Source organism: Rhynchophorus ferrugineus, unplaced genomic scaffold (assembly GCF_030347505.1).
Source record: "Rhynchophorus ferrugineus isolate W39M unplaced genomic scaffold, kcgeb_rfMv2 rfM4, whole genome shotgun sequence".
Classification (NCBI taxonomy): Eukaryota; Metazoa; Arthropoda; class Insecta; order Coleoptera; family Curculionidae; genus Rhynchophorus; species Rhynchophorus ferrugineus.
This window is the reverse complement of record NW_027472583.1, coordinates 30,512,786-30,524,951: the sequence shown is the minus strand read 5'-3', so window position 1 is coordinate 30,524,951 and position 12,166 is coordinate 30,512,786. Positions and strand designations below refer to the sequence as shown.

The 12,166-nt window shown below is 31.2% G+C and overlaps 1 protein-coding gene across 3 annotated transcripts in view; it reads left to right on the top strand.

The window, feature by feature from the left end:
* The window catches only part of LOC143195237 (fatty-acid amide hydrolase 2), a 36,464-nt gene that overhangs the window by 22,308 nt on the left and 1,990 nt on the right, over positions 1-12,166 (top strand). For all 3 annotated transcript variants that reach the window (XM_076402222.1, XM_076402221.1, XM_076402223.1), the window contains 5 exons: positions 3,286-3,561; positions 6,110-6,250; positions 6,310-6,425; positions 9,844-10,000; positions 10,057-10,218. In XM_076402222.1, the coding sequence (XP_076258337.1) occupies positions 3,286-3,561; positions 6,110-6,250; positions 6,310-6,425; positions 9,844-10,000; positions 10,057-10,218 (852 nt within the window). The remainder of the gene's footprint in view (positions 1-3,285; positions 3,562-6,109; positions 6,251-6,309; positions 6,426-9,843; positions 10,001-10,056; positions 10,219-12,166) is intronic.

The following is a 12,166-nucleotide window of genomic DNA, read 5'->3' as shown; positions in this document are numbered from 1 at the left end:
CAGCGATTTGAAATTTATCAAAACAAGCCAAGCGTCAAAATATTTGCTGGTTTATAACTCCTTATCTTTCATATTACTAATGTTTTGAAGAATTTTGAGGATATTTGACAACTAGACGAATTTTATAGGTTGATTCAGTTACATGCTCGGGCGCATCAAATATCATTGTGTTTTTTTTAACTAGAATAAAATGAGGAGGAATATATTTTCTGATATTTAGATGAATTTAACTGAACTGCAATAGGTAATACATTATAAATCTTGATGACGTGAGCTCATTGCTACATAGGTATTGAACGACCCGCGTAACTAAAATACATGCATATAAAAATGTATAAACATTTGAAGATATAAAAAGAATTTCATACAAGCAAACACAAATAAATTTTATTATATAATACATAAATTAATTCAATACATACATAAATAATAAACTGATAAATAAAAAATATGATGCAATCTACGTTCAAGTTTTATATTTGCATAATTTGTTGGCGATCATGCCTTGATACAAGAGAAATTTTCTTACTTGAAAAATTTCGATTGTACTCGAGATGTTTTCCTGCCAAACCTGAGGACTCCCGAGTAATTGTCACCGAAGAATAGAAATACGAACCGAGAACGTTTTTTATCAGATACAATTTAGGAAAAGTAGACGTCGTTGAGAAATTCTGAAAGCTAATTATTCTTTTAATATCAGAGTATAAAGTACAGAAGAAAAGAGAAATTCGTTTGTAATAAATGTTAGTTAAAAGCAATAAATCAACTGATATTTTTTCTGCAAATGTCAAGTAAAATATTTGCTGTAGCTTTCCTTTTTTATATCAATTTTCGACGATTCATTTCACGTATAATTAGGATGATTGATAATCATGTTTTTGTTCATTTTAAAACTTCGTACATTAAATATAATAACTGTATAAAAATTTGTTCTATTTTTTTCTATTAATGATAATACATCGCTCAGCAAGTGCCCTAGAAAACTAAATGTATAAATAAAATTAATCATTTTTTAAACTTTTGGAATCTTAAGTTTTTCATTTGAGATAAACCTATTGGTCACTGGGAGTCAGGTCTGGCTTATACGGCGGGTGGCAAAGCAATTCAAAGCAAGATACGTTCAATTTGGCCTTCGTGTTCAATGTCTTATGACATAGCGCATTGTCTTGGTTATGTCAGAGTAACTTATAAACCAAATGCCACATTACCATGATATTTTGTAATGTGCCGTTTGAAGGGTTAATACTACTTGGTTATATTTAGTATGTTCCGGAGGGACTGTATGTTAGATCCGAGACTTTTTGAGTCATGTGTTACCATATTCCGGAAACAAAAATGGAGAAACGAATTTATAGTTGTAAAAATTAATTTATATTTGAATAAATTGACCCTTAAATTCAATTTACTTATAGATCTCATTACTACGGTTTTCTAAAAGGTCTTCAAAAAAGTTGTCTACGGCAGTTGCTACCTATTCGTTTGATGAAAGTGTTTGTTTTGTTTTCTATAGTGACGGTAGCTAAATTTTACAAATACACCATATAATGAAACAATTAGTTTTTTTGAAATTTATTTATTAAAACTAGTATACAATTACTAATTAACTTTAATCTTACCTAACAAACAACTACAACTAACATAATGTATTTTCCACTGCACCACTTAGTGTTCAAACGTTTGCGAGATCAGAAGCTGTTTTTTTCATTTAACACGTTTAATGGCATTATACACTTTAGAAGTCTAGACGCTTCCTTATTGACGTGATGTCGTGGCTAATGTCACGACGAAGGTTACAAGCGTGTACAAATACTTGCATATCGCTAATAAAGACACGCTGTAGCGATGGTCCTCTTATTTGTGAATTCAGTTTATGTAGATTTTGCTTCATTTAATTTAGTCCAAACATTGACTTTATCAAGAGAATATTGGAGTTTCCGGGTTAAGCTCAGTTAAATGTAGCAGTTGTGCTATATAATATTGTGGTGAGGTCACTCATGTAAAGGAGATAAGGCACTGGCTCCAACACACTTTCGTGAGGCACGCTATGCCCTTATTGGTTTTATATTAGTGTATGTTCCTTCATGTATGTATGTATCACAGAGGTGTCGATTGATCAAATAAGATTTTAATAGCATAGGTATAATGCTTAGGTATAAGTGACTTTATTTTATAGAGAAGGCCTTCATGCCATACTCCGTCAAAACCCTGTGCAATATCGATAAAAACAGAAGAGCACAAACCTTTATTTTCTAGAGATGTTTGAATTACATCTGTAATTCGATGTACTTGGTCAATTGTTGCGTGGGTATCTTCTGAAACTTTCCTAGGAGTAACTATTGCAATCCTCTCAGAACAGTTATTAGGAATGATATATGGTAGGACTTTATCTTCTTGGTATGCATGGAATCTTTCTTAAAGATATTCTGCTTAACTTACAAACAAAATTAAATTACGAACAAAACAAATCTAATTTGTTGCTTGTACCGACAGATCAGTTGGTATTTGTTAAATAATATTGTAAGAAGATAAAGAGATTTTGGTAGGTATTGAGCTAAATTATGTGTATATAGCAGAATATAAAATACGTGTAGTAGATAGATTAAATAAGGTTTTTGTTTATTTTTATTTAGTTATTGCAACGATTATTATGGCCATATTTTGTTTTAAAATGTTTTTTGTGTTAAAAATCTAAGTTTGATTTTTTAAACTTTTTAGTTCCTTATTCATTTTTTTGAAGTCGGTTCAATTTTTCTGTTAAGAATATTTTATTTTTTTACCTTAGGGGACATGCACAATAAACAGTACTGATACTACTGCAGAACTATAAAATCGAAATGCAAGGTGTCGTAAACTCTTTCATTTGCTTGAGAATTTTTATAATAGAAAGCTTACTTCTTTAATTAATCCACTAAATATAAAGTAATTTGTGAGACACCTGTTAGATAGTACTGAACATAACCACTAAATAATGGATTGGGAAAAAAGTAATTTCGATTTTGTTTTCCCAATTTTCCAATTAAAGGAAATTTATTTTATTTTATGTATTAGAATTTATTCAAAAGTTCCTAACCAATTTATCTTAATTTCAAGTCAATAAAGATGTGTATCTTCAATCGTAGTAGCTGTTGACAGTAAACAGGCAAATTAATTAATTTTGGCAAGTTCTACCAGTTTATGATGAATTCCTTTAAAATTTTACCAAACAATTAGCGCCAACTTATGTTTAATACTTTTTAAAAGTTGTAACTAAATGAACCTAATATAGTGTTATTTTAACTTTTACAGGCGAGTCTTCTTGCTTCTGCTGCTTCACTAATAGGGATCGGTTCGGACATAGCTGGATCCCTACGTCTACCAGCTCACTGCTGCGGTGTGTGGAGCCACAAACCATCACCAAGGACGGTTTCAGATATTGGGCATTATCCGAACTGCAGTAGTCGCCAAGCTTGGGAAAACGTTTTCGCTGTGGGTCCTATGACTCGATACGCCAAGGACCTGAGGTACCTTCTTCAATCCATATCTAAACCTGACGAGCTGCATAAGCTGAAACTTTCAGAAAAAGTAAATTATTTTGATTTTTATATATTTCATTTATATATTGCTATTTTTTGTTTGTATTGGGTGTACAAATATTATTCCGTTCTAATTTTATATTTTAAATTCGACCTTTTGATTTTCATTGATCTTTTGATCTAAGGATTTTTAAATCCTATGTTTGAATATAAATTTATTAATGCGAATGTCTGATTCTAAAACTTCCGCTCATTGTTCAGATATTTAACTTTGAATGATAATAGGCTTTGAATAATACAATTCAATAATATTATCACTAAAATTTTGATATATTCAAAATAAATGAATTATTTATATAAATAGGGTACATTACTTCATGGAATCAGTTTTTTCACACTAATTTTCTTTGACAAGTTTGGCATGAGGTATGACTTTATAATGCTGCAAAATATTTTCAGCAAGTGGATTACTTTTTCACTGTGAATATATTCCTTTGCCTGTTATGGGTCTGCTTCACCTGATTTTTTTTTATTGCCAACTATAATGTGGCCCAAGGAACGTTTTCTTTTTCCCTTTTGAACAGCATTTATAAATAATTTTGTTAATTCTCAATAGATTTGAACTAGTAGATGACTCAGTGAATCAATACGTGGAAGTTCAATTAGTGGAGTACCAGTGAACTGTATTTGTTTCTACCATTCTCAAATTATGTAAATGTTGCGAAACATACGGTTGAATAAAATTTAATGCAGCAGCGCCTATTATTTTTCTGTTTGAAGTAAATATCTATCGTAAATAAACTATAAGTAAATTCTCAATGCCAAAGAAGTGTTGATATAAAAAAGACGGAATCGTTTTTGTAGACCTTATATATTTTACTTAAACTGACCTCTAGCTACTAATGTATCAATTCATTAATCTGTGCTTTTTTGAAATTCAATTATATTTTTCGATGTGCTAATATCAGTCATCACTAAATTCTATTTAGAGTTTATTATTTGGTTATTTTCTGGTGGAGGTTCCAATGGTATGTGGTTTTGGTTTTTATGGTTTATTGTTTGCGAAGTTAATCTAATTTTCCTTGACAAAAACTGTGTTAATTTTTCTTCCAGTCTGTATCAGGGATTTTGATTTTTCATTAAGACCTCATTTTAGAGATATTAAAATTGTATATCCCTAGAGATCTTGAAGTGATTCTTTACAGATACTTGGAGAATAAAGTCACTGAATCTCCCTCTATTAGCTTCTTTGTATTGTCTACTATATATGCTACTTTCTAGATTTCAAATTATTTGATTTTCTATTGATTGAAACATTTTCCATTCCGTGGTATAAAATCTTGGACTACACATTGATTGAACATATTGGCTTGATTCATCCTGTTAGTTTGGTTGGCTAAATTACACAGTACAATTTACACAATTAAAAATTGCACATTTATTACAAGACTATATAGTGAAGATAACTGATGACAAGGTAATATTACTTGGCGAGATATGAGTTCACAACTCAATTTATGACTAATAGTCGATGTCATCACATGTTATTTATTGTTCGACTATCAGTTGTGTGGGGTGATTGAAGGCTTAGTCTTTATCGGTTTCTTTATTTTGTAAACAATTTGAAAACCCTTGTAGCTACATTTTATATATTTTGGGGTGTTAGCCCATAATTATCTCACAATATATATGATTAATTTTTATACATAATAGGCAAAATTTGATATATAAAAATTAAAAAATCATAGTTTTTTATTTTTATGATATTTACTTGCAATAATATTAATCTACAAAAAGTTACTTTTAAATTACATTTAAGTTTAAGTTACGAAAATGAAGTAATCACAGCATTTGTTTTCCCTTTTCTCTGCTAATTTTCTTACGTAACTTTTTCTCCAATATTTTAAATGAGCCATTATCGTTCCATCGTTGGAGGTATTATCTTTCCACCTCTTTTATGTTCTGACGAAACTGTTTCTCTTGCGTTCATTCACATCACTTAAATTTTTAGGAAAAAAGGCTTTTTTAAGGCTCATTAGACAACCAAAAGTTTTGAACTTATCTGAAATCTTAGCTATAATAAATTATAGGATATTTAGCGGCTTTCCCAAATTTTCTTTAGATGATATCCAATGCTCCTCCTTCTTTCTATCCATCGTTTTTGGAGTAATTTTGAGTTTTATGCAAAATTTTCCTCTTGTCTGGTATTTTTCTAACGGGGTATTGTTTTTTTTGGGCCAATATTGAGCCGTTGTTCTGCGGTTCCACTAAAATATAAAGCGTAGAACCATGCTTGTAACTACCTTTTGTTGAGCAAGGAACATGGAGATGACTTTTAAATTTTCATACTGTATTCAATTATCAGTTGTATAGTTAAGTTTCTGTAAGAAATACTTTATTTGGACTGAACGAGAACCAGGAATGAAGATTAAGTATTTCCATTATGTATTACCATTATTATGTATATTTGTATTATTACAAATATTAAACTTGTTCTTGATATTGAAATTTTAAAATATGATAAATTGGGGTGAGTGTGTGATAAAAAAGATTATTGAGAAAGTTTTTTCATTGTTATTGTACAAGAACATTTCTAGGTAGACGTGAAAAATATCAAAGTGTTCTTTGCGGACAAATTTGAAGATAAAGTTTGTGACAGAACCAACGTGGAATGTTCCAAAGCAGTCGTAAAAGTGGTTGATCATTTCAAAAATATATCCAGTCACCAACCAAAAAAGGTAGCATATTCTATCCTATCTCACTCGCCGACTAATTATCTTATTTTTATTTTGTGTAGATACACGATGACCTCCTATACTGTGCTGGATACATAGCATCAGTATCTTTGCTTTCTATCGAAAACATCGATAACATTTTTGACGGAGATAAAAATATTTTAGGAGAATTCTTCAGGTTAGTATACGAGAAATGCTATTAGATTTTATGTGCTCGTTAAATACGTAAACCAACAACTTGCAATTGTTTTTTTTATTGAATATTAAAAAAGTACTGTGCCAAATCACAGTTAATTTTGTCGATGATACATAATGTGGACCGAGTGAATTTCCCACAGTTTTGTTCTGTGGTAAATATTTGGTCGTAAAACGGCAATAAAACAGTTGTTTTTCGGAGGTTTTAATTTAAATGCTTAATAGTTGTTATTATGAAAACGAGGTTTGCCTTTTATATTTCGGGACTGTGAAAAATTAAAAGTGAAAAGCGCCTTTCCTATCGGTTAATGTTAGTCATTAACGGGTTGGCAGAAATTGTAATTTCGTTTTTTATTATATATGTGTGGTTTTGATCGATAACTCTAAGGCACTTTTCTGGTGAAGTCATAATTCTGTAGTGCCAGTAGAATTTCTGAATGAAAGACCGAACCAAGTGATTTTGTAGCCTATTTTAGGGCCAGCTTCAAATCATTAAGAGAGTTTTTCAGGGACGAAAGGTCAATGCATCAAAACTTCTCACCTAATGTCTTAATTCTTCGTCACTAAAGATCTAGTACTCTCTAGATCTAGATGTATAGCGTTGTCACGACAACGCCTTTCTTCTTGACTAACTCTGGCCATATTTTTAATTGCATGCATCAATCGCCTTAACCAATCCCATCAAATACTTATCATCACCTTACTTGACTTCAATAAGAGTTTTGAAATCGTTTATAAAGTTTCTCCAGGCTTCGTCTACGATATTTTCCGTATAACGTGGAATCCAAGTAGCAATAAGTTCCTTTTGGTATTCAGTCTGTAAATAGTTTAAAACTGTTTTACAGTCCACATGTAGCTCTGTAGCGATTGAGCGAGATGATCTATTTAGGTCTACCTCGATATATTTGAGAATTTCATCGACTTTTTCAATTATTGGCAAAGCGCCGATTTACGAAAAATCGGAATAATTTCTCCTTCAAACTTATATAATCATTTATAATTTTAGCAGGATTTCTGCAAAAAATTTTGCAGTTCTGAAGCTTTATTGTGCATGTCTCTGGGCATATAAATTAACTTGGTTTGAAATAAATATACGAAGGCACATAATCCACGTATACTTATGACGTATACAAGTGAATTATATATAGCAAAAGCAAAAGTGAAGTGCCGAAAACAGTGAAAAAATATCGATATTTTTTAGATTTGTTACTCTAAAAATATCGATTTATCTTTACGACAAGCCTAAAGTCAGTATCAATTTTAATACTGTTCTCAGATGTTGATGGACTTTCTTTTTTCGCGAACCTCGAAACTTCGGATTCGTTCTCAAGGTTGATGCGGTTGGGTGGCTTTCTATTAGAAATTATGCTCCGGTTCGCTTGGGTCTCAGATGTTTTGCTTCTTTTTTTTTCTGATTGTAAACTTTCTCTTTCATTTTAATGCAAGAAACTGCTAGAAGAACATTAACTGTTGTCACTCTAACTGTGATTGCAGTATCTTACGACTTTTATCTAATTTATTACCAAGATATATTTTGAAAAGCTATAATTAATTTATAATGGAAAATTACCAAACAATTTCGGAACGTATAAAAAAGTTATAAAATTGGTGTATAGTTTTTGTTCCTCCAAATAGTTTTTAAATATCACTCTTAAACGATTTATGCACTTTTTAAACTAATAAAAAATTACGGTAGCGTCTCACGTTACGTCGTTAGGAACTCAGATGCAAATTAAGTAGACAACTATTGTTTTATTTTTATATTTACACATAACTTTAAATTTTTAATTAGTTTACTGAAACTGAAAATAAATGGTTAGTCGTTTTTCATTTAAGAATGAATTTGATAAGTCTGTTGTCCTTTATACTGATGCTAGTAGTGAATTTGATGGCTGCTATCAAAACCTCATATGATTAAGGCCTTGGTTTTGAGTTCTTGACCATTGGTCACCAATTGATAAAAATGTATCATTCCTCATCACAAAATTGTCTCAAAAGTTGTGTTCAAATCTATATCTTACCCATTTTAAAAATGATAAAGCACATTTAACAAATCATTGTTTTTTAATCTCAAGTCCTAAAATCCTTTTTCATATTTTTCAAAGCATGCATTTTCATTTCATCAATTTATTCATATATACATTTTATCCAAACACTATAATCAATGATATTGTGATGTTCTGATCGATTAATTTTGCCAGTTTCCTGGTAAAATCACAATACCGTTATTGTAAAACTTCTACTCTGGTTTTTGGTCGAAGAACTGAGCCTTTTGATTTTCACAAGTCTCTTTTGAAGCTGAAACATCATGAAGAGAGTTTTGCAGAGCTCGGTACAAATGGTAGTCGAGCAGAGAAAGGTCCGGGCTTTACAGTGAACGCATTAAAACGGTTTAGTCAATCTCCCTCAAATGTTTACGATGTTATCATTATAGTGATGGAAGACAGCGCCTTTCCTATCGGTTAATGTTGGTCGTTTTTAATCACCTATAATTATTATCAATTGAGTTAGTTATTGACAGTCTATATTGAGAATCCATCCCAGTTGTTAAATCCATTTGACGTCCGAACCGGTGATTTCCAAGGAGAAGTCGTGTCTCTGCTGCTTTTTAACATAGTAGTGAATGCAATTATCCTTTCCTATTGATATTCGTGGATACTAGCATTTTAATTTATAAGCTATAAAAATAAAATAAGCTGAAGTTCTGACAACTGACGGATGGTTTGCTATTGTAAATTTCAATGGAATCCATTTGGATCAAGTGCACCAGTTCAAATACTTGGGATCAGTAATATAGAAAAAAAAACAAGAGAAAAATCCTGCCGCCTAGGTAATAAGCCGAATCGACCAAGCTGCAGTAGCTTTTAATTCCCTAAGATGGTGCATGTGGAAGAGATAATCATCTATAATCCGCCTCTTTCAAATGCTTATCTTGCTAATTTTAGCCTATGTAAGACTGGATGTCTTCTGGGATGATCTCTAAGTTGGTCACTGGCCAGTCAGTAGGTTTAATGCCGTGGTTTGCAGCCCACGTTAAACCGTAGGTCCACTCCAGATAAACCCTCGTTGATAAAAAGGAAACTTAAATATATAAAAAACACAAGCCCCTACTGCTTTTTTCGTTTTCGGAAATAATAAAACGGTTTCAAAGTGCAATGACTTTTGACTAAGTAATTGAATAACACTACTTTTTCATCCAGAATATTTTATGGTCCTTTCTTCCAGCTTTCAAATCTTTCAAGTAATGTCAAAAAACAAACAATATTTTTGTTATTAAATCTTACTGTTATGGTTTTACTTCTCCAAGTAATGAAGTGCTGCTATCGTACAAAAGTATACAACATTAAAACATTATTTCAATAGTAACCATCGAATAATTAAAACTTCATTATATGTTTTAGGTTTTTCACTCGAAGATCCAAACATGACTTTTTAACAATATCTTACAGTACTGCTTCTCGTTGTGTTATGGGATTTCCTGATAGCTATAAGGATAAGGTGGTAGCTGGTTTGGAGCTTATAAGAGAAAACTTGAATAAACTTCTGGGAGATGATGGGGTAACGATAATCTATCAATTATTGGATGATGATGCTAAATTTCTAAATCTTTTTAGGTACTGGTGCTACCCACTTATCATATGGAATCCTTCAAACACGGAGACGCGTTGAAGAATATGATTAACAGTGGTTATATGTCGATTTTTAATGCTTTAGGATTTCCAGTTACTACTTGCCCCATTTCAGTGACTAAAAACGGTTTACCAGTTGGAGTACAAGTAAGTGCAAATGTATGAATATAGTACTTGCAAATATTTGTTCTTTATCGCTGTATTTTTATAAAGGTTTATACATTGATTATATTTTCTTTATTGTGACGGTATCTCGTCGCTTTTGTTTACAATTAGATTGCAGCAATGGTCACAGACACATGTGATTTCTACGGAATACTAATCTTTAAACGATACATGTCAAATTTCATGCCATTGATTACCAGTTATCAGTTACAATGGTGAAACAATTTCTTTATTTTAATTTGATAATGGTAAAAATAAATTCCGTCCGTATTTTCGGAAAAAATAAAAAAGTAATAAAATAGATTTAGAAAATTAATTCTTTTAAACGTAGATTGTTGTTCTTTTTCTAAATCAATTATCACTCCTACATTCCTAAATTGTTTGACGTTTATTCAAGAAAAAATATTTCATTTCATTTGTTTTTCAACTTCTACTATTTTTTAATAAAAATAAAGCTTAATATATAAAAGATATAAATATGCAAAATAGGCAGTACATGTATATCACATTTGCTGAGCGAAATACTTTGTTATGGACATCTGCAGTTTGCCAAGGGTAAAGAAGTAACATGGTAAGTGATTAGTAACCAAATCACTTGTAGTTGTTGATAGGTCAACAATTTTTTGGGTATCTTGGTTTTTCATATTAAAAAGCACATATTATCGACAGTTTAATTAAATGTATTTGAATGTTTATTTTTAGTTTTACACTTTTATTAAGCTTAGAGTGTGACTATTGACTTAAATAACATTAGCTTATTTCTAATGTATTGATGCTGTTCATTCCTAAAATAAAATTAGGCCTAATTTATTAAGGAGTTAGCCATATACTGTATGATATCCAAATTGTTGCAGACAGCTATGAATGTTTTTAGGATTTAAGAAGCTCAATCTTAACGAATTAAAGAAACAATGCCTTACTTCATTTAGATAAAATAATAACTAGCTGTTTGAAGGTTTCCATTGAACGAAAGATAACGAGGTCACCAATTAATTATTTAATAGCGTAAATTTAAAAATAAGTAAAAGGCAAAGAAACATTTCTCATTTTAGGTAAGAAAAATTAGTGTAACATATCTTGAGAATTTGTAATAAGTAAGAGAAAGCTATTTATAGACAAAGAACATAAATATAATAGAAACAAAATTGGGCGCCGCATTTACTAACAATGGAATTAAAACATTTTCAAGTGGTCTTCAAACTGCGCGTTATTGGACCGGTATAAATATTTTCTACCAATTTAATGCAAAAATTCCGCAGAAGATGCAGTTTACAGAAGAACAAATTATTTTCTGTCAATATAACGCACCTGTTCACACAGCTGAGAAAATAACATCCTTAAAATAATTGAACTAATGTACGAATTACTTCGGCAGATGTAGGTCCCTATAACTTGATTATTGGGGGTATTTTGCAGGCTAAAATAACACTATAGCAACAGGATATTACTATCGATATTTCTGATCTTGGCGGAACTAACAGGTCAATTGAAACGTCTCTGGCCTGACACATAGATGGCGCTACTAGAATTAAATCCATATGTTTTCTAGTAAGCCCTAACCTTCAAAAGATGCGTGTATAGCTGTCGGATCATTAGTTTGTGAATTATAGCATTTTGAGTGAAGCAACTTTTGTTATTGTGAAAAAAATTCATAAAAAGGAATTTCGCGTGTTGATTGGTTTGCTAAGTTTAGACGTGGTGATATGAACATCGAAGACGGTGGACGCCCAAAAGAGCTTGTTACCAACGAAAACATTTACAAAGGGAAAACGCAACAGTCGGATGGTAAGGTTATGGCATCTATATTTTTGGATGCGCATGGAATAATTCTCATTGACTACCATCAACAGCGACTATTACATAGCGTTATTGGACTGTTTGAAGGTCAAAATCGCTGAAAAACGGCCGCATTTGAAGAAAAAAAAAAGTA